General features: G+C 38.4%; 1 protein-coding gene across 29 annotated transcripts in view; it reads left to right on the top strand.

The window, feature by feature from the left end:
* Positions 1–22825, top strand: part of RBFOX2 (RNA binding fox-1 homolog 2) — a 262010-nt gene that overhangs the window by 52813 nt on the left and 186372 nt on the right. For 22 of the 29 annotated variants that reach the window (XR_010835919.1, XR_010835920.1, XM_067010086.1 and 19 more), the window contains one exon: positions 22638–22688. Coding sequence is in view for 26 of the 29 variants with exons in the window: in XM_067010086.1 (XP_066866187.1) it covers positions 22638–22688 (51 nt within the window). In the remaining 3 variants the exon portion in view is untranslated. Of the gene's footprint in view, positions 1–6471; positions 6677–22637; positions 22689–22825 lie in introns of those variants that run through there. The other 7 variants (XM_067010088.1, XM_067010087.1, XM_067010093.1 and 4 more) reach the window with 6 other exon arrangements.

Raw genomic sequence — 22825 nt, 5'->3', positions numbered from 1 at the left:
AAAAAATGAGCAAAAGATTTGAATAGGTACTTCACAAAAGATGATATCCAAAGGCCCCTGAAGTGGTCGACCTCATTAATCATCAGGGTAAAACAAATAACCACAGTGAGATAGATACGACTACACTAACTCCAGAAAGACCGAAATAGAAAGGGCAGCGCTACCAGGTGTTAGTGAGGTTGTTCAGCATCACGAACCCTCATGCACTGCTGGTGGGGATGTAAGTTGGTACAACTTTGGAAAATCTGCAGTTGGCAGTATCTGTCAAAGCTGAACGTAAGTGTACCCTGTAACCAGCACTTCTACTCCTTATATGCAACAGAAATGTGTATGTACGTGCACCAAAAGACATGCACAGGAATGTACGTAGCAGCATTTTTAGTCATAGCCCCAAGCTGGAAATAACACAGTTGCCTTTCAACAGTACTGAAATATTTTTCAATAAATTATATTTATAAAATGGAATACTTTACAGTAATAACAGTGAATGAACCATTGCTGTATTCAACAAATGAATCAGTTTCACAAATGTAATGTGGAACGAAAGAAGCCAGCACAAAAGTACAGTATATAATGTGTGATTTCAGTTATATGGAGTTTAAAAACAGGCAGGATGAGTCTATGGTGTTAAAGTCATTACTGTGAGCTGGTAGGAGTGACTTTGTAAACGCCCTAGATGGGCTTCCAGTGTGCTGATAGTGTTCTCTCTCTCTCTCTCTCTTTTTTTACTTATATGCTGCTTTATATGCTGGGTTCACTTTGTGGAAATTCATTGAGTTGTATACTTCTGAATTTTTCCCATTTCTGTATATATAGTCACTTCTGTAAAAAGTTTGCTTAAAAATTAGATTTTCCTTTTGTCCTGTGAAAAGCCTATAGATAGCTTTTCCTCTGATGCATGGGCTAATCCTTTGCCTGTCAAAGCTGGTAGGATGTGGGTGTGCATATACATTTATGTGTTTATATATTAGAGATGTCGTATGGGCATGAAGATGCTTCTCTTATTAATGTAAATTTGCTTGTCAAGTATTCAACACACTGAGAGTTTCAGACAGCCATTGGAAAGGAAAAATGATAAAAAAAAAAAAAACCTCCACTGATCACTTTTTAAGCCAGCTCTCTGAGAAGAATAAGGAAACTTTCACTCTGACTCACTGAGCAGCAAATTTGGGGTTTGCTCTGCAGATAGAAGAACGTCTTCATTAAATGTTCTCCATCACTAAAAGCTTCATTTTCAGAAGAATGCACCTCCTTTTGACCTTTGTTCTTTTTATAAAATTAAGATATAATTGAAATACAACATTACATTAGTTTTAGGTGTACAGCATGATTCAATATATGTATATATTGCAGATGATCACCATAATATGTCTAGTTAACATCCATCACCACACACAGTTACAGAGTTTTTTTCTTGTGGTAAGAATTTTTAAGATCTATTCTCTTAGCAACTTTCAAATATATGGTACGGTATTATTAACTGTAGTCACCATGCTGTCTATTACACCCCCATGTCTTGTTTATTTTATAACTGGAAGTTTGTACCTTTTGACCACCTTCACCCATTATCCCACCCCAATCCCTACCTCTGGCCACCACCAATCTGTTCTCTGTTAGGGTTTGGGGTTTTTTTTGTTTCTTTGTTTGTTGTTGTTTTTAATATTTCTCATATAAGTGAGATTTTACAGTATTTATCTTTCTCTGTCTGACTTATTTCACTTAGCCTAATGCCCTCAAGATCCATCTGTGTTGTTGCAGACGGCAGGATTTCCTTCTTTTTATGGCCGAATAATATTCCACTGTATATATGTGTATATATATATATATACCACACTTTCTTTATCCATTCATCCATCAGTGGTTACTTAGGTTGTTTCCATGTCTTGGCTATTGTAAATAATGCTGTAATGAACGTGGGCATCTTTTCAAATTAGTATAGTGCTTTTGTTTCCTTCAGATAAATACCCAGAAGTGGAATTGCTGGATCATATGGCAGTTCTATTTTTGCTTTTTGAGGAACCTCCATACTGTTTTCCATAGTGGCTTCACCAGTTTACATTCCCACCAACAGTGCACAAGGGGTCCCTTTCTTCCACATCCTCACCAACACTGGTTATTTCTTGTCTTTTTGATAATAGCTATTCTAGCAGGTGTGAGGTGACATCTCATTGTGGTTTTGACTTGCATTTCCCTGATGATGAGTGATGTTGAACACCTTTTCACGTACCTGTTGGCCATCTGCAGATCTTGTTTGGAAAATGTCTTTTCAGATCCACTGCTCATTTTATAATCAGATTGTTTGTTGTTTTGCTATTGAGTTGTATGGGTTCTTTATGTATTTGGATATTAACCCCTTATCAGATATATGATTTGCAAATATCTTCTCCCATTCAGTAGGTGGACTTTTCATTTGGTTGGTAGTTTCTTTTGTTGTGGAGAGGCTTTTTATTGACCTTTATTCTTATCATGGAAACTATAAAGAGAGGAACTCTTCACATGATATTAAAAAACATTTCCCCCTTACTCTACGGAAATCTAACTCAAACCAAGGCAGTTTAGGAAAACCTAACCTGGATGAGGTAGAAAATCATGTGGCCTTGACTTCTCTCAACTGGTCATATCTCTCCATTCTCAGTCTTGCCTTAGTAAAATTCTTGAAAGTCATCTTAAAATTGCCATGTTGTTTTCTGACCATACGTTCGTAAATCTTCGTTCTCTCTCCCTGGAAGGCCCTTACCTGGTTCATTTACCTCCGTAAACTCCTGGAGCTCATTCTCCACGATACCTTTGAGAGGTAGCCATTCCTCTTGTGTCTTCTCACTCTACCTGTATACTCTGCCATATCACATACTACACATAACTGTGTTTATTTGTCCTCCAGTGCTAGCCTTTTGAGATTTACCAACTGGCATGTGGTAGGTGTTCAATAAATATTGAAAGAAAGTATGAATGATTTGGCATATTTTCTGAAAAACAGTAGCTATTTTCTACGGATTAAAAGTCAATGATAGGGGCTTCCCTGGTGGCGCAGTGGTTGAGAGTCCGCCTGCCGATGTAGGGGACATAGGTTTGTGCCCCGGTCCGGGAAGATCATCGGCTGGGCCCGTGAGCCATGGCTGCTGAACCTGTGCTCTGCAATGGGAGAGGCCACAACTGTGAGAGGCCCGCGTACGGCAAAAAAAAAAAATGTCAGTGATAATATTTGATATTAGTAGATCCATTTTAACTTTTTTCAGAAGTGATACTTTGTGTTAATTTCTCAGTAAACCCAGGAATGTATTTACAGCAGGGGGCATATTGTGGCAGTAGGCAAGAGGAATGCTAACTGGTTCACATGGGTATCAGACATGAGCCCTTGGCCTCTTTGGCATGATCCTCTAAGAGCTGATTTAATATTAGTGGAATCTCTGGAGAAATACTTTGAAATGCTCTCATTCTGTATGCAGAATTTGAAATCATAAATCTAATGTACAGATCTTGACTGCATAGGGTTTATGGATTAAAATCAGCAGATGAGACTGTGTAGGCATTAGGACCTTATGACTGGGACAGTGTAGGCATTTTTTTTTTTTTTTTTTTGTGGTACGTGGGCCTCTCACTGTTGTGGCCTCTCCCGTTGTGGAGCACAGGCTCTGGACGCACAGGCTCAGCGGCCATGGCTCATGGGCCCAGCCGCTCCGCGGCATGTGGGATCCTCCCGGACCGGGGCACGAACCCGTGTCCCCTGCATTGGCAGGCGGACTCTCAACCACTGCGCCACCAGGGAAGCCCAGTGTAGGCATTTTGACAGTGATAATTTTGTTCATCTCAAATATTATAAAATTTAATTCCAGAATATGTTATCTGAAGTTTTATCATTTCACTTCAGCATGTAATTTCTCAAGCCAATTTTAATTTTAAAAGATCTGAGTAGGATCATTGCCATTTGTCCAGAAGTTTAGACTAATAGGATTAGGATAATAAATTAATAAGTATTGAGTGCCTGCTCAGCGTTTAAAACTGTTAGTATACCTAAAAAGTATGACTTTGACCTTGATGTCAAGCAATCTGTATTTTATTTTATTTATTTAAAAATTTTTTTTTTGGCTGCATGGGCTCTTCGTTGTGGCACGTGGGCTCTCTAGTTGTGGCATGCAGGCTCCAGAGCACGTGGGCCCAGTAGTTGCTGCACACGGGCTTAGTAGCCCTGGGGCACGTGGGATCTTAGTTCCCCAACCAAGGATCGAAGCCACATCCCCTGCATTGGAAGGCGTATTCTTGACTGCTGGACCACCAGGGAAGTCCCGCAACCTGTATTTTCTTGATGACATAAGAAATCATAGATACAAAGTGATTTCTGACTGTTTCTTTCCAATCCCAACTCTCTGTAAATGGGAGGCCAAGCAGAAAAAACACAGGCTTTGGAGTCCAAACACATCTGGGTTAGAATCTTAGCTTTTAAAAAAATTAAATAACAAATTATATAACCGTGGTCACATTGACATCTCTGGAACTGTTGTTTCTCTGTTTGCAACGAGAGGTAAGAATATATGCAAGTTGCAGTTTTTTGGTTTTATTTTTGAGAATTAATGAACCTATATAAAACCCCTGGCACATAGTAAGTACACTTAATGCGTGTTTGAATGAAAGGAGTAGATAAATAGAGCTTTATTTGCAGTAGTCCACTTAGTCCAGACCATTCTTGATAGACGTCATAATGATAACTAATGTAAGTCAAGCTCCATAATTGATTGGGTGGGCAATCTTGGAAACTGTGCTTCAGTCTTCCCATTGTGGAATAAGGTGACTGACCCTCTGTTTAAGAATATTGAGGAGAACTTTTAGAAGAGTGTTCATCATAGTTAGCCTGTGGAACCGTCTGATCAGTGGTGTACACAGTAAAGGTTTCACACAAGCAGTGGCTTGTTATGAGTCCACATGGAGTGAAATAAGGAAGTACAAATCTCAGAGATGGGCTAATCATGCTGTGTTCCTCCTCCCCCGACTGCCTCCCCCGCCCCCCGAACCATGTGAGTTTCAGTTGTTTATTAGCAAATACTGCATCCTTTGCTGTGTTCTATAACAGTTCTGAAGCTTAGTCCGGATGCCTGTATGTTAACTAGTGGGGCATTTTGACTCTGCTGAATGTTCCAGATTGTTTAAATTCTGTTTGGGGCAAATGACTATTTATTGTACGAAATTATTTTCCTTTCATGTCTATTTTTTCACTGGTGAGTTGGTGCCCTGGAGCTGAGTCTCTGCCCTGCAAACCCAAAATACAGTTTTCCTGGGTGTGTCTTATTTTAATCCACCCCCTTTCATACTGTAAGGCTCTGACCTGCTTGGAGCCTTTCCTACTTGGTTACAATTGATGCTTTGTCCTTTAGAGTCATATATGACTAGCCACTGGGTTGATTCAGTGTTCAGCTATCAAATATGGCTCTGACAAAAAATTATTTCCCTAGAAATGGGCAGCCAAGCTGGAACATGAAACCCTGGTCCATATTGAGTCATTTAGGGAGAATGAGTAGCAGTTTCAAAATTAGAGTTAGGACTAAGCCAAGAAAAGGTAGGGCCAGCTCCAAAATTGAGAACTAGTCAAAAATTAGCTGGATTTTACAAGAAGTAGACACCTTTGGGGGGACTATCTGTGGTTCAAGAAAGTATGCATACATTGTGCCATATCTAATGAGTATGGAGGGATAATTTTCTAGAAGTTCATGTTCTTCCTGTGTGGATTATTGATTTCTGTTAATATCCACAGGAATTTTGCTACTAATGATGTCAACTTACTCTATATTCAGTCCCTTTGGCCCGGGGACTTAAACTACTTTACATTAATTTTGTCAGTAATTCTTATAACATCCCTGTGTGGGAGCTGCTTTTGAGATGAGGGATGTCAGAACTTGCTCCAGTTTACATAGCAGGTCAGTCTCTGGGATGGAAAATTTGACCCAGGATTTGTGGTTCTAGGCTTAGCATGTTTGGTCACTGAAGTGTGCAGTCTTTCAACTTCATTTCTCTCCCCTTTTCCTCCTCCTTTTTTTCCTTTGCTGGAGGAAATAATATCAAGCAAATAGCGAGGGAATCCGGTCTTCTGAGTGCAACCACTCCAGCGAGACTTAGGAATTCTGCCTTAAGGCATGAAGTTTCCAATCCTTGGTTTGGGATGGAAAGAAACAGCAGAAGACCGATGCTCAGCCCGTAACATCTTTTTTTTTTTTTTTTTTTTTTTTTTCTTATTGGGAGGAGAGGAGGGTGTGAGAGTTTTCTGTGTGCCAGCGTTGTATGTGGGACAGTCAGATGTTTTTAATGCTCAGCAGGTACTGCTTTGGGTTGGAGGCCAGAGAGAAGGAGGTGAAGCAGCCACTTTGGGGTGGGGTTGAGAGGAGGGTGGAATGTAGGAAGGAGGACGTTTCTCTGTTTTCTTAGTCACAGGACTCTGAATCCCAACTAGCTATATTTAGCTCAGGTTCCTGTTGAAAGCATCATTTTTTTGGGGGCGGGTGGTAAGGGGAGAACGGAAAACCTTTTTGTGTATCCTGCTCCATGAAGCCAATAGGGAAGCAGGAGGAGGTGAGGTTGCCATAGAGATGGTAGCTGTGTACAAGGGGAGAGCAGCAGGGTTTAGAATTCCAGGAAGGAAGAGAGAGTGATGTCATCAGATTCCATGGACCAGCCCAGGAACCCCTGTGAGGTTGGTGGGGAGTTGGGTGTGCGTGGGGGGTGGTGGATGGGAGTTTGTGCAGGGGAATTGTGGCTTCAGTAAGGTGTGGGGAGTCCAGTTCAAGCACAGAGGTTGATTGTGTGGAATCGTGCTGATCTGCGTTAATGCCTGCTTTTTAAAAATCTGTAAATCATTCTGAATTTGCAGGATATTTTCTTTGTTGAAAAGGATACATTCATCTAACAAAGGAGCTAATCTAGATGTAGAAATATAATACCTTTTTAGAGTTATATTCCCTGTAGTGTTTGTGTGTGCCTTTATCCTCTGTACGTGAGGGTATTGGTGCGCCTATTTTGGATATATAGTTGCCTTTGTAGGATGCCTTTTATGGTGCTTCATGCAGTTAAATGCTTTATTAATGCTTGATTATTATATTTATTTTTCTATGGATGGGTGTGTATAAATAAAGCACTTTTTATTTTTAAAAAATCTGGAAGAAAATCAAAGCCATTGCTTTTGCAGCAGAGAGGAGTACTGCATGCTTCAGGACAGTTGTTCGGAACATACGCGTGTGTGTCCGTCCTGATAGTGAAGGGCAAATGTGTTTCTTTTGGAATGGGTGAGGGGCTAATATTTTTAAAAACAAATATAACAGAGTCTGTGCATCCAGATGAGTATTGTCCTTCAAAATAGTCACTTTGACTCTGGTGATACAGCCACTGCGCAAAACATAAAGAACTCTCCTTTGGAATCAGCTTCAGAGATGAGTGATGAGGAAAACATTTTTAATATCTAACATCACATTTTTTATTTAAAAAGAATACCTAGCTTGATCAGACACTGGATTTCTTTGAATTGGCTTTTCCTGATTTGGGGTTGTCAAAAAAAATCAAATCTATGTTCAAATGATGAGCTTTTGTCCCAGTTAAAGATATTTAAAGTCATAGGTTTAGGTTCTGAAGGCATTTTCATTTTCAGATCAGGAGCTCCTAGATTATGTAGTTTAGCACTGGCTGCATGAATGATGGCAGCATCTGAGGAATAAGAGCATAGCCTTCTCAGGGCACAATCTTCTGAGGTGACCCATTTGGACTTATTTGTTCAACTGTGTCTGTTAAAATCAGTGACATTACCATTGGGAGATCGAAGCAGCATTTTGTGGTGTGTCTGAGAGCACAGACTGAGGAACCAGATTGATTCAAGTGTGCACCCCTGTTCCGCTGCTCAGTGACTGACCTTGGACAAGTAGCAGTCCCTTGGTGCATTGGTTTCCTCGTGTCTTAAATGGGGATGATAGTGCTATAAGTACCAACCTTACAGTGTGGTGCTGAGGGAGAGTAAACTAATACAGAAAACACTTAGACATTTGGTATATTCTCAATCAGTGTTTCCTTTGGCTATTGTCATCAATAATTAATTATACATTTCTTTGAATTACAGAATTATGAGGTAGAAGGTTTCAGACACTCTGAATGTCCAGGAGGGAGGGGCCTAGGAATCTATAAGTTTTTTTTTTTTTTTTTGGCGGTACACGGGCCTCTCACCGCTGTGGCCTCTCCCGTTGCGGAGCGCAGGCTCCGGAAGCACAGGCTCAGCGGCCATGGCTCACGGGCTTAACCACTCTGCGGCATGTGGGATCTTCCCGGACCGGGACACGAACCCGTGTCCCCTGCATCAGCAGGGGGACTCTGAACCACTGCGCCACCAGGGAAGCCCAGGAATCTATAATTTTTAAGTGGTTCCCAGATGATTATGATGAACAGCCAGGTTTGGGAACCTCTGTGTGTGATCTGTCTTGAGTATGGCCCAAGCACTAGAAATGTCATCATTTCCTGAAATCTTATTAGAAATGCAGAATCTCAGGTGCCACCCCAGACCCAATGAATCAGAATCTGCATTTTTAACAAGATACCCTGCAGTGACCTGTATGCATGTTAAAGTTTAAGGAACACTGCTTTTCTTCTACCAGTGGGAGTAATTGGGTGATAACTACAGGTTAAAGATGGATTATCTCTCAGTTATTCCCATTGGTAAGAGAGAAACAGTCAGGCTAAGCCAGTGTGTAGATGAGCCTGCACTTCCCTTCCCTGTTGCTTAGCCTAGGGGTAAGTGCTTTTCTGGACTAAGTCACTGTGTACCATTTAACGGAAAGAAGAGAGTTATAATCGTGCCTCTGCCTCTACCACTTACTAGTTGTTTGGCCTTGATCTAGTCATTCAACCTCTCTGAGTCTCAGTGTCCTCACTGATAATGGAAATAATACCTAGACCATGAGATAATGTGCATAAAGTATCTAGCACATTGCGGTGTCTGCACACATTAGTGCCCCCCCCTCCCCCACCCCCTTCCCCCTTTCAGTGATGATCTGTGTAGTAGGTCTGTTCCCTCAGAAAGGGCCACCAGTCGAGACCCAACACCACCCTCTCTGGGTAGTTTCCTTGCCTCTTGCCCTTCTTTCAGCTATCTCAAGCATCTCATTGTACAACAGAAAACAGTACGTATAGTTTTCTTTGCCACTTTTTTCTGTTAAGTGCCTTTTACTTAATGGAGACTATCTAAGAGGGCTGGAAGAACTATAGGAGTTGAATAGTGGAGCTGGTATAGGAATTAAGGAGTGATGAGATCTGATAGAGGCAACCCTTTCATGAATTCTTAGTAAGTTGACCATATGTTTTAGAAAATTAATTTGTATTTTAAAAAAATTGCTGTTTAAAAAAAAAAACCCACCATGAATTCATATGATTTCATTTAAAGTCTTTTAGATGAGTTGCAAGGAAGAATTAACATGGCATTTATCAGAAGATCCTTGAATTGTAATGAGCATTATCTTTTTTCTGACCAGGGAATTAATATGATAAGGGGAAGTTCAGGGACTTGCTCTGGGGACACCAGAAGTAGATGGCAGAGAGTTTAGGTCAGAGGATTGGCAATCGTAGCAAGTAGGGCATTGGAAGCAACAGCAGGAGTAGGAGATAGAAAGGCCCATTGTCACTCAGCCATACGAATCTTAGGGGACTGAGGGATAAGGTAGAATTGTGAACTCAAAGCGTATAATAAAAATTGTTATAATAATAGCTTTCCTCTATAGGGTGGGTACACTCCTAGGTGCTTTGTATATATTATGCGTAATCTTAACATTCTCTGCAAGGTATAGGCATAATAGATCAGAGAGGTTGAGTAACTTGCCCTAAGTCACTCAGCTAATAGCAACAGAGCTCGTTTGAAATCATGTTGAATAACAATGTGAGTGATGAGACTGTTTTAAAAGCTAAATTGAAATAGCAAATATATACCAGTTAAAGTAAAATTTATTTTGTCTATATTGACCTTTATGGCTAAAGGGTTAACACGTTAGCCTATCTCAGAGGGATTTTTGGAATGTTGCAGAATTATCCTTTTGGGATATATTTCCTTTATACTCTGAGGCTAATAAAGAGGTATCTTTTTTTTTTTTTTTTAAGTCTGCAGTTCAGTGAAACAGCAGTTTCAACTGAATATCACGATATAAGTGATGTTTGACCATGGGATTTTGACTATGACCCATGATAAGAGATCCATTTTATGTGACAACCTAGTGTATAATTAGATGTTTATCTGCATATATGTGACCAAAACACGTTTCATGGAATAATTTTTACCCTTACTAAACGTGAGGTACTTGATTCTTTCTGTTTAAAAATTCTATTGTAGTCCAGTATAGTGATTCTTAAAGTGTGGTCTGTGGACCTCACTTCCCCCACCCACAAAGGTACCCAAGAACCTTTTAGGGGGGTCTTCAAGGTCAAAACTCTTTTCATAACGTTAAGATGTTTTTTTGCCTTTCCTACTACGTTGACATTTGCACTGGTGTTGTGTAAGCAATGATGGGTCGTCCTAGAGTGAATCAAGGCACCGGCACCAAACTGTACTGGTAGTCATTATGTTTTTCACCACCACACCCTTGCACTTAAAGGAGGGGCGAAAAAAGTCAGTTTCATTGATGTTATATAATGAAATGTATCAATATTGAGAAGATCTTTATAACTTAGTGAACCAGTATTTTATAAACATCAATGCATGATGTTACATAATCATGATAGGTGAAAATTCATTCAAAATGCGGGACAGGCCAGTGGGTTTTATGAAAAAAATTCATTCATATGGTTTCAGATGTCACACTGCAACTAGCTTTTAAGGAACTGTTACTTTTCAAGTTTTGGTATAATATTAAGGAAGAATATCCATAGATATGTGAAAAGACTGTTAAAATACTACTTTTTCCAAATACGTATCTGTCGAAGGCCAGATTTTCTTCATATACTTTCACCAAAATAACATATCACAACAGGTTGAATGCAGAAGCAGATATCTTAGCCATCTTCTGTTAAGTGGGATGTGAAAGATATTTGCAAAAGCAAAATGTAAGACAATGGCACTGTTCTCACTAAATTTTTTGTTTTATAAAATATAGTTAATTTTCATAAAATGTTTTATGTTAGCATAATGGTTTATTATTGGTATTTTAAAGTGAATTAACAAATATTTAAAAAATTACACAGTTTCAGTTTCTAATAGGCAGAAACTAATCCTTATTAACTCCCATAAACAAAAGTTCTTTGGGATCTCCAGTAATTTTTAAGAGGGTAAAGGGATTCTAAGACCCGAAAGTTTGAGAGCTGCTGCTCTCATTATTTTTATTTTTTAATAATGGTTGAGATCTCTTAAATTAAATCAGTCGTGAATGGGTCTTGACTCAGTTTGAAAATACAGTGAGCCAGAGTTACAGGAATTGCATTGTGAAGGCAGGTAGCACTTTGCTAGATTTTACTAAAGTTGAATTGATGTGGGAGAATGCCCTAAGGTGCGAAGTAAATTGAGTAAAGTTGAGATCAGGAAATTAGCTATTTGCAGTCATCCTTCAAACCCCATCCAGATCTCGCCTCCCATGACTTCCCGTATTTGGAATTTCTTCATGCCTTTCTCACTCCATTATCAACTTTGTATACTTGTTCCCTCTGGACCTTATATTTACATTTTATTGCATGATTCATGTTGTGCTTGTTTACATGCCTGTCTCTCTTACTAGACTATGAGTTCCTTAAGAAAAGAATCAGTAACTTATTTGTCTTTCTATTTCTGCCATATTGCCAGACGCATGAATGTCCTTCAGTAAATATATGTTGAAGGAATAAATAAATGGGGAGAAAAAGGGAATGACCAGGTGAGGCCAGATTTAGAGTGTTTGGAACTTGATCATGTACGTAATGGAGGGCCATTAGCATGGGAGTGATATGAGTGGTGTTTGATGAATTACCCTGGCCTGGTAAGAAAATTGGTAAGAGGTGGATGGAGACTGCTGGACCAGCTAAGAAGCTATTATTCAGTTATTTAGGCTTGACTCAGATGACCCAGGCCTGGATTAAGGTGAATGCTTTTGCCAGAGGTAATGAAAGATATGTGTCCTGCAAAATATTTACAAAAACAGAAACATAATAATACCCCTATTACCTCATATTTATTGCATACTTATAATATCCTGAATACAGTTTTAAGGGCTTTATGTGTATTATCTCATTTAATCTTCACAGCATCCTTGAGAAGGTACTGTTATTATTCCTAATTTTTGATGGTTAATTGAAAACAATATGTATTCGTTGTTGAAAAATTAGAAAATACAGATAGGCAAAAGAAAAAAAAAATGTATGTCACTCTATAAACCCAAACTCAACACCAAGACATAATTACTAAACATTTTGGGATACATCCTTTTAGACTTAAGAAAAAAAAGTTATGTATATGTGCTATAAATGCCTGAATATGAGGAAACTCTGTATATAAGGCTTTAAGTTGTTTTTCCATTGAAAGGACAAGCCAACCTAAATATATAAATTTTTAGGGATGTTGATGAAATAGGCAAATGTCTTTAAAATACTGATTTTATTTATGCATACATGCGTATTCAAAGTCTTATATAATAATTTAGAAACATTTTATTTTCTATGGTTTTGGGAAGAAAATTTATACATACTCTACGGCATCAGTATCTGTATCATTGCTTAGAACCACTGAGTCTTCAAATAGTTTTCCAGGGTATATATTGAGATGTGGCACTTTTTTGAATCCGTATCTGTTGTAGTCACTAATGATTTTATGTCAAGCTACAAGTACCCATTCATATAACATCGTTATCACCATATTGTATACTGCATTGCTTTTCAAAAAATGTTTTTATTGGGATGAAATTCACATAACGTATAATTAGTCTTTTAGAAGTGAACAATTTGGTGGTATTTAGTACATTCAAAGTATTGTGCAGACACCACCCCTATCTAGTTCCAAAAATGTTTATCACCCCATACCTATTAAGCAGTCAACCTCCATTAAGCAGTCATGCTCCATTTCCCCTTCCTTCCATCTGCTTTCTGCCTCTATGAATTTACTTATTCTTGGTATTTCATATAAATGGAATTATACAATATGAGACCTTTTGTGTCTGGCTTTTTTCATGTACCATCATGTTTTCAAGGTTCATTCATGTTGTAGTGTGTATCAGCACTTTGTTCCTTTTTAAACCTGAATAATGTTCCTTTGTATGTGTATACAATTATTTACTTATTTGTTCATTGATGGACATTTGTGTTATTTCCACATCTCAGCTATTTTGCGTAGTGTGTACAAGTACTTATATGAGTACTTGTTTTTAATTCCTTGGGGCACATACCTAGCAGTGGAATTGCTGGGCCGTGAGGTAGTTCGATATTTAACTTTTTGAGGAACTGCCAGACTATTTTCTTTAGTAGCTGCACCATTTTATATTCCTACCAGCACTGTACAAGAGTTGGTCAGTTTATTTTTAATGAGGAACACAATATGATGGGGAAAGTAAAGAGAAAATATGTGTGGCCTTCAAGTTTATTAGAGCTTTGTATCTCAGATTTTGCCTGATGGACTTATTAAATATTTAGCATCATTTCAGCGCCAAGAATGAAATTTAGCTTAGGGAGATGTATCTAATCTATTTTAAGTGGCAAACAGACTAAGAAGTGAAGAACAGAGAAGTGAAAGAAGGGAAATTTAAATAGACTGTAAAATTCCTTGAGGGCAAAGGCCCTATTCATCTTTGTATCCTCTGCATTTAATAAAATATTTGGCATGTCATAAGCTGTATTGGGGGGGCATCCCCAAGACTACCCCAGCTCCAGTGATTTGCTAGGATTTACGGAATTCATTGTATAGACACACTGATGGCTATGATTTATAACAGTGAAAGGATACAAAGCAAAATCACCAAGGGAAAAATTGCATGGGGTGAAGTCCAGAAGAAATCAGCCTCCAGCTTCCTAGAGTTCTCTTGCAGTTGAGTCACACAGGATGTGCTTACTTCCTTCAGCCAGTGGTGGCAGTGTTGTCTACCAGGGAAGCTCATTAGACAGCGCTGAAATTTTTCTTTTTGGGGCACGGCTGGGAAGGGTTGTTCACATAGGTACCCTCTGCCTCGCACATGCTCAAATTCTAGACTCCCAGGAGGAAAGCAGTGTTCGGCATAAACTGTACTGTTTGCACAGTTTAGGCACAGTGAGCCACTCTTACCAGTTCTGGGAATAGAACCCTCCTGATATTAAGTTGCCAGGTACCAGTCAAGGCCAACCAGCAAACTGCCCTTTCTAAGTATAGCAGCTAGGACTGCTTTGTTCATTCTTTTCCGGTACATAGATGTTTAGTTCTTTAAAAAGTGTTGCTAGGTTCTGTGAAGAAAAATAAATGCTATAGTAGGGAACCAGCAGGGACTTGAGTATCAGACCAACCTGGATTTGCATTATTGTAGACAAATTGCATCATTTTCTGAGCCTCAGTTTTCTTTAATATTGAGAGATATATTACAGAGTTTTAGTGAGAATACAAAGTGATAATGCATAGAAAACATGAAGCATAATGACTCTCCTGTGTGAAATAAGTGGCTATTAGCATTTTGTTTCAGTTCATCTGTACCAGTCTGGGTCCAGTCAGGACAAAGAGACTATACGTAATTTAGACAAGGAATTTAACATAAAGAATTGTTTGCTATAACAGCAGATTGAATTAATAAGGGATTGGCTTTTAAGAAGTAAAGAGAACTCTAAGGAATAGCAGATGTAATACAATAGATATAAAATAAAGTAATAATATGATTGATAGATGATAATATATCATTAGTATAAAGTTAATTTATAACAGCAACTATCCTTAGGGCTGAGATAAAGCACCCCCAAAATGAGCTGTCTCTTAGAAAAAAGATGGGGTATTTGGGGTGGAAGTGGTGAGTGTAACAAAGAGCTACTGTCTGTCAGTTTTCTTGATGGGGAGGTGGGACGGATTACCCTGTGTTTTATTTTATTCTATTGTAGTGTGAAAATTTAGTCTCCCAGTTACCCATTGTACCTTCTGTTTGGCCTGTGTTGTTAGATACTACCAGATTTATATCCCTTGTTAAGCCCTCTTATCTTTGGGCACCTTGAACCCTGTATGGTTTGGACGCGGAATGATGTCCTGTGGTTGCTAAGCAGTCTCTCTTCCTGACCCTACTTGTTGCTAGGATTTGTTTTTGTACGTAATAGCATGGGAACTTAGGTACATCTTCAGTTCCTGTGGTGTTCCTTTCCATGTCCCTGTTCAAAGGTAGGCTTACTACTTGAAAAACAGTAACTTGGGCTGCAAAACAAGGTAATGAAATACCCTGGGAATTTGCTTTTGCTTTTTTTTTTTTTTAATTTGCTCCCCCCCCCCCCACCCGCCGCCAGCCATTATGGTCTAAACAGTCTTTCCCTCCATTGCTAAATGTAAGGTAATGTGAAATTAATTTTCAGTTGGGAGTAAGTCAGTGAAAAATTTGGGCTTGTACCATTGCCCAAGCTTTGTTTGTTAGAGGACAGCTTCATTCTTACTTTCCTTTGCTTCCTTTTACTTTCCTCTCCCTAAATTGCATGGTGTTTATTTCGTTCCATTCTCAGTATTTTTCTTCCCCTTCCATTTTGTGAAGTGGGTTTGATTTTGTTAGACACAAAAGAAAAACAATAGGGTGGGTTAATTTTTTTTTTCTAATTGCTTGGTGTAACTTCCTTGTGCACTTCCAGTTTTCTGCACCTGCTCCTAGACAACCCTCATCATTGATGGAAGCCAGTAAGAAATACTCTTGTAATAAATCTCTGGACGCTGAACACATGACCTGTTAAGTAGGTGAAACCAAGGGAGATGGCAGAGTGGTGCCTTCCCTAGGCTCCTGAGTTAGTGTTTTATTGATATCGCTTAGGACTTATAACTAGTATGTTATTTTTTAAAATTAATTAATTTTATTTTTGGCTGTGTTGGGTCTTTGTTGCTGCACGCGGCCTTTCTCTCGTTGCAGTGAGTGGGAGCTACTCTTCATTGCTGTGTGCGGGCTTCTCTTGTTGTGGAGCACGGGCTCTAGGCGCTCGGGCTTCAGTAGTTGTGGCACGTGGACTCAGTAGTTGTGGCTCGTGGGCTGTGGAGTGCAGGCTTAGTCGTTGTGGCTCATGGGCTTAGTTGCTCCGCGGCATGTGGGATCTTTCCGGACCAGGGATCGAACCTATGTCCCCTGCAGTGAGTGGCAGGCGGATTCTTAACCGCTGTGCCGCCCAGGAAGTCCTGCTAGTATCTTATATCACTGCTATATTTCTGTACTGAAAGCAGGGCTTTTTTGATTTTCAGTGTTGTTAAGTCCTCTTAGTACCTCTCTTTTAACTGTATTTATTAAATGCTTAAGGAAGCAGTTCTTTTCTATTATACCTCCCAGGTGCGGTATTCTGGGTAATTTTCATTTGGAATGGGCAAATATATAGGCCTGTTATGTATATCTAAATAATCATTTAGAAATGATGTTGATGATTTTCAGAATGCATTTAGAAAAGTGGCTTTAAAATCCATTGTGTCTTTTCAGCATACATCAGTCCATCACAGTGTGGAGGTCTTGTCCTCCAATAAGAGGTTAGAGGCTATTACCCACTCAACTCTCCCCCCACCCCCAAATCCCATACACACTTTTCCAAAAGATCTTCTGGAGTCCTGTCGTTCTTCTTATAGTTGTTAGTTATGGTATCAATCACATTATTTTATAATTATTACGATTCACAGGTCCTCAAGGGCAGGGATACCAGCACTGTACTTGTCATAGAGCAGTTGTTCAATCCACTTTTACTGAATGAATGAAGATTCTTCTGCTTAAATGGATTTTTCAAACACAGGTGCAATGGGAGCTTCTAAGCAGCTAGTGAAGAATACAAATGTCAGGTAATATTTTTCTTCACTTCTTCAGTGTCCGTTGTACGTGCATGATCCATCACAGTTGCTGTATTTGCCAGTTACTTAAGGATCCGTCTGTTACTCTTTCACACATTCACTTACCAGAAGCTTCTAAACAGGTTTCATTGCTATCTCTGTAGTAAAATTCTTATGGTTGGTATTTTATTTCTTATATATTCTTTTTATTTTTGAGCAGCTTCTGTGCCTTGGCAGTCAGTTTCTAAGTCTTTCAGTCTTACTAGGTCAATAACTCTTGCTTATAGCAGTATAGCTGCCTTTCCTCTTTGGAGTTTAACACCTCTGATTGCTGTCCCATCTGTTCCATTAGCTTGCCTTGTAATTCCATGTCTGCTTTAAATTTCAGCTACTTATGTATAACTGAATCACTTTGCTGTACACCTGAAACTAATACAACATTGTTAATCAACTATATTCCAATATGAAATAAAAATTTTAAAAAATGATTAAAAACTCGGATCTGCATGTTTTTACACAGCCATAGTAATCTCTACCAGGACTGGTACTGGTTTGTACTAGTTGTCATGAAGTAACAGAAGTACTGGGTATAGAGTTAAAAGACCTAAGTCTGAAGGCAGCTCAGCCACTATCATTAGCTATTTGGCCTTGAGAAAATCATTTAATCTTTCTGAAATTCAGCTTTGTCATCTGTAAAATGAGGGTTATCAAACCTATTTTCTGCATCGTGAGAACTAAATAAGATTATGTGAAGGTGTTTTGTACATTATAAAACACTGGTAGTAGTGACTTCTTTGGCTCTTTTTTATGCTCTAAGTAATACATGAACTTTACATTCTGTAAATTCAAATAATTCAGATAAAGCATGCCCTCTCGACCTTCCACAGATCTTATTCTTCTCCCTAGAAGGAACCACTGTTAGAAGTTTGTTGTATATCCTTCTGGATCTTCCCTGTGCATTTATTTACTTTTTTATATGCATGTAGAAATACCTCTTTTTGTATTGTGATTTAAAGGAATAGCATACCGACTGTTTTGCTGTCATTTAATATGACTTGAGATAGTTCATTGAGATTTTACCTTTTAAAACACTTGCATTTTAACAGAGCATGTTGAATAGTCAACAATATCAACAATAGTTGATAACAGTATTTCACTATTATTGAGGTGCTTTTCAGTTTTTCAGTGTTGCAAACAGCACTGCATTGAAAAATCTTTGCACATGCTTCTTTGAGCACAAGTTCAGGTGATTCTCTAGAGTAGATAAAGAGATCAGAGATATGAAATTACAAGAAGGTTGAGTATTTAATATTTTAATAATTATTGTCAAATTGCTTTCCAAAAGAGTAGTCCGAATATGCTTATTTCCTACTATTAGACGTGACGATACCTATTTACTCTTCTTCCTACCAATTTGTCATATTTTCATTTTCATTTTTGTCAGTCTATGGGTGGAAAGTGATACCTCAACTCTAAAAGAATGTTCACAGGCAGTAGTGGTTTGTGAGTATAACTTGAAACAATTTAAATATCTATTCACAGGAAAACAAGAGGGGTAAATAAATTGTGACATAGTCATAAAATAGAATATTAAGCAGTAGTCAAAATTAGTGAAATACAGTGGCATGCATAAGTGGAGATAAATCTCATAATATGAGAAAAAAGGAAATTGCTATACAATAGGATTCATTTCTATAAAATTCAAAAACATGCAAAGTACATGCATTTTGAAGGGACAGATATATATACGTGGTAAAATTAAAAACGAAAGCAAACCTTTGTCGTTAAGTATAGTCCACTTTCAGAGAGGTGGTACGTGTCTGAGTGCTGAAGAGTTCCAGGTAGCCTCAGGTGAGAGATGGGGAAGAAAGGAGGACTACTTTTGCTAAGCAGGTGAAGGAGGAAGTCCGTTTCCTCTGGCACATCTCTGTGTACCTGTTATATCTGTCTTTGCTGTTAAAGTTTTTGACAATACTTGCTTGTAGGAATGTACTTTTTATTTTTCCTTACAAAAAGTTTTCTGCATTGTTGAACTCAAGAATATAGTTTATACATGGGATAGTCTCTGGGAGTGACAAATCTTTGTTCGTGATGCTTTTGTGTGTTTTTGATGACTTTCTTCATCCTATAATTCCTTCCTCAGACAATCTTGAAATTTACTGTAAAGGAATAATATGGAATGGTTATTAGAGAATTTGATAAAGTGGGAGGAACACGGGCTTTGGAGTCCAACAGACCTGGGTTGAAAGTTTGACTTTTACACGTATTATCTGTGTTTTATTATCTCCTTCTCTTTGCCACTTTCTCTTACTCCTCCCCTCCATCCTGAAACCATGCCCGATCGGTTGCTCAGTATCTAGTGGTTATTATCACATTTATCATCATCATTGTTAAAATCTGTAGAGAATGGTATTGAAGTAAACGTGTAGACTCCAGAACAAACAAGGCACGTGGGGATTTCGGAAGGAGCCCTGTTCTTTTTGTTATGGTCTAAGCTGCATGTGTCTCCCCTGTAAAAATTTGTATGAAAATAGCCAGCCAACATTGCCTATTATTATTATTTTTAAATAACAGGTTTATTGACCTATAATTCACAGACCATAAATCTTGCGCTTTCAAAGTGTTTTTAGTGGTTTTTAGTGTTTTGTGGTTTTAAGCAAAATCAGAGTCGTGAGTCCCTCATCACTAATTCCAGAACATTTTCATCACCAAAGGTAAAACCCAGTTCCCACTGGCAGTCATTCCCTTTAGTCCCTGGAACTACTAATCTGCTTTCTTTTCCCATGGATTTGCCCCTTCTGAATATCTCACATAAATGGAATCATATAATTTGTGGCCTATTGTCTCTGGCTTTTTCCACTTAGCATGATGTTTTTAAAATTCATCTTGTTGTATCAGCACTTCATTCCTTTTATTGCCAAATAATATTCAGTTATAGATATACAATACTTCGCTTATCCACTTATCAATTGATGGACATTTGGATTATTTCAACTTTTTGGCTATTATGAAATAATTCTGCTATGAACATTTGTGTACAAGGCTTTGTGTGGATATATGTTTCCAGCTTTCTTGGTTATACCTAGTGTGGAATTGCTGGGTCACATGGTAACTCTTTTTTTAACTCTTTTTTTGAGGGACTTCCAAACTATTTCCAAAGTGCCTGCGCCATTTTATAGTCCCAACAGCAATGGATGAGATTCCAGTCTCTCCACATTGTTATCACTTATTGTCTGACTTCTTGATTATAGCCATCCTAGTGGGTGTGAAGTGTTATCTCATTGTGGTTTTGATTTGCGTTTTCCTAATGACCAGCAGTGTTGAGTATCTTTTTATGTGTTTATTGGCCATTTGTATATTTATATATCCTGTTTGGGGAACTTCCTGTTCGCAACTTTTGCCCACTTGAAAATGTGGGTTGTCTTTCTAAGAGTTCTTTTGTATTCTGACTCCAAGTCCCTTATTGGACAAAGGATTTGCAAATAGTTTCTCCCTTTCTGTTAGTTGTCTTCTCACTTTCTTGATGGTGTCTTTTCCTCCCCAGCTTTATTGAGACATAATTGGCATTAACATTGTGTAAGTTTAATGTGTACAACTTGTTGGTTTGATACACTTATATGTTGCAGAAAGATTCCCACCCTAGCTTTAACTAATACCTGCATCATGTCACATAATTACCATTTATTTTTTGTGGTGAGAACATTTACAATCTACTCTCTTAGCAACTTTCAAGTATATCATTCAGTATTGTTAACTATAATCACTCTGTGTACCATTAGATCCCCAGAATTGATGGTGTCCTTTGTAGCACAAAAGTTTTAAATTTTGATGAAGTCCATTTATCTATTTTTCGTCATTTGTGTCTTTGTAGTCATATTGAAGAAACCGTTGCCTAACCAAAGGTCATGAAGATTTAATCCTTTGTTTTCTTCTAAGAGTTTTATGATTTTAGGTCTGTGATCTATCTTGAGTTAATTTTGTATATGGTGTAAAATAGAGTTCCAACTTTATTCTTTGACATGGGATATCCAGTTGTCCCAGCACCATTTGTTGAAAAGGCTATTCTTTCTAACATTGCTTTTCTTGGCACCCTTTTAAAAACCCAGTTGATTGTAACTGCAAGGGTTTATTTCTGGACTCTCAGTTGTACTTCATTGGTCTGTACGTCTGTTCTTAGGCAGTATTACACTGTCTTGATTACTGTAGCTTTGTAATGTGAGTCCTTCAACTTTGTTCTTTCTCGGGATCATTTTGGCATCTATAATTTTTAAAAGCAGTTACCTTTGGTGTACTCTCTTTAGGAAGACTTAATTTATAAATGTCCAAAATAGAGATTTAGGGAAAAAAAGGAGAACTTGGATTGTCTATGATTGAGTCAGCAACTGAATGCCTAATAATTTCTGGTTATTGAACCTCATTTATTTATTTGCACATTCTTCTGAATGTCCACCATGTGTTAGACACTGTGCTAGGTTGTGGGGAAACCATGATGAACAAGACATGGGGTCTGTGCAGGGAGCTTAAGTTGACACCTGGCTTTTCATGTTTTTGAAAGGAGTGTGGACTTCCGATGATCAAAGATATGGATATAATCAAAGCAGATGTACCATCAGGTGGCAGGTTTACTCTCGTCATAAACGAAGATCCTATCAATGAAAATTCTTCTCAATTTACTGTTCTGCTAGTAGGAATGGAATAAGAGGATGCATATCTTTCAGATAGCTGTGTTGAGCACCTTGGAAAAACTCTGAAAGCACTATGTTCTCATATACACCTTTGTGTGCACATGTATCTCCTCCCACTTAAAAGTTCCTTTGAAGGCAAGGGACTTGTTTTACTGACTTACTCTGTCAGTCATCTAAACAGTGCTTTGAAAATATTAGGTGTTCAATATATGTTGACTGAATAATTGAATGAGTCAAGTAAGCCATAAGTGGGTGCTCATATTGTATGACATTGTATTAAGTTAGGGTTTGCATAGCTTTTATTCACTATCATTCTTGCCCTCAAGAATCTTGATTTAATGGTCAATGTGAGGATGAGACACTCAGTATGAAACACCTTTATAAAAAGAAGATGTATTAAACTATAAATAATATGAAAAGTAAATTGTACAAATAACCCAGTAAATTTTAACTTATTACACATATTAGGAGTCACTTGAGTTCATAGGATGATGTAGGATGGTAGAGGAAGTCCGGAACAGAGGTAGACTTTCATCTAGGTTTAAAAGAACTGAAGGAAAGCGGATTGATAGAGGGGAGGGACTAAAACTTTTCCAGGTCAAGAGACAGTTCTCAGTAGGGGTGGTACTGTCTCCTTCCTAACAAGGGGACTTCTGGAAATGTGTGGAAGTTTTTGGTTGTCCTAGCGTTCAGGACACTGAAAGCCTACTGGCTTTTAGAAGTTAAGGCCCGGGCATACTAGAGTTCCACGGTGTGAAGTTAGGAATTGATCTGTCCCAAATCCCAGTAGCGCTCTGTTTGAGATACACTGAGAAGGAAACAGATTTAGCTGTACAAGGAGCAACATGGTGCTTATGAATAGTGCTCCTAAGCAAATACTGTCTTTTATGTGTTTTTGTTTTTTTGATATCGTACGTGCTAAACTGAGAGATGTATATAGTTAGGTAGAACACCTTAGGAACTGGTGCAGGAATTTATGTTTGATCATTCTGGATGATTTTGATTATTCTCAACACCTTTTGTCTTACGGTTTTCTTTTCTTTCCTTTGTCTTAGAACGAGCCTCTGACCCCAGGTTATCATGGATTCCCAGCACGGGACAGCCAGGTTGGTATAAGCTGTTTATAACTCAGATAATGTGTGTGTATGTGTGTGTGTGAGTGTGTGTGTGTGTGTGTGTGTGTGTGTGTGTTTTATCTAAGGATGCTATGATAGAGAGCATTTCCTGAAGTTATTTATTTTGG

Source organism: Kogia breviceps, chromosome 12, assembly GCF_026419965.1.
Source record: "Kogia breviceps isolate mKogBre1 chromosome 12, mKogBre1 haplotype 1, whole genome shotgun sequence".
In the NCBI taxonomy this organism is placed as follows: Eukaryota; Metazoa; Chordata; class Mammalia; order Artiodactyla; family Physeteridae; genus Kogia; species Kogia breviceps.
The sequence above is the reverse complement of the archived record's forward strand: the minus strand, read 5'-3'. Positions and strand labels throughout refer to the sequence as shown.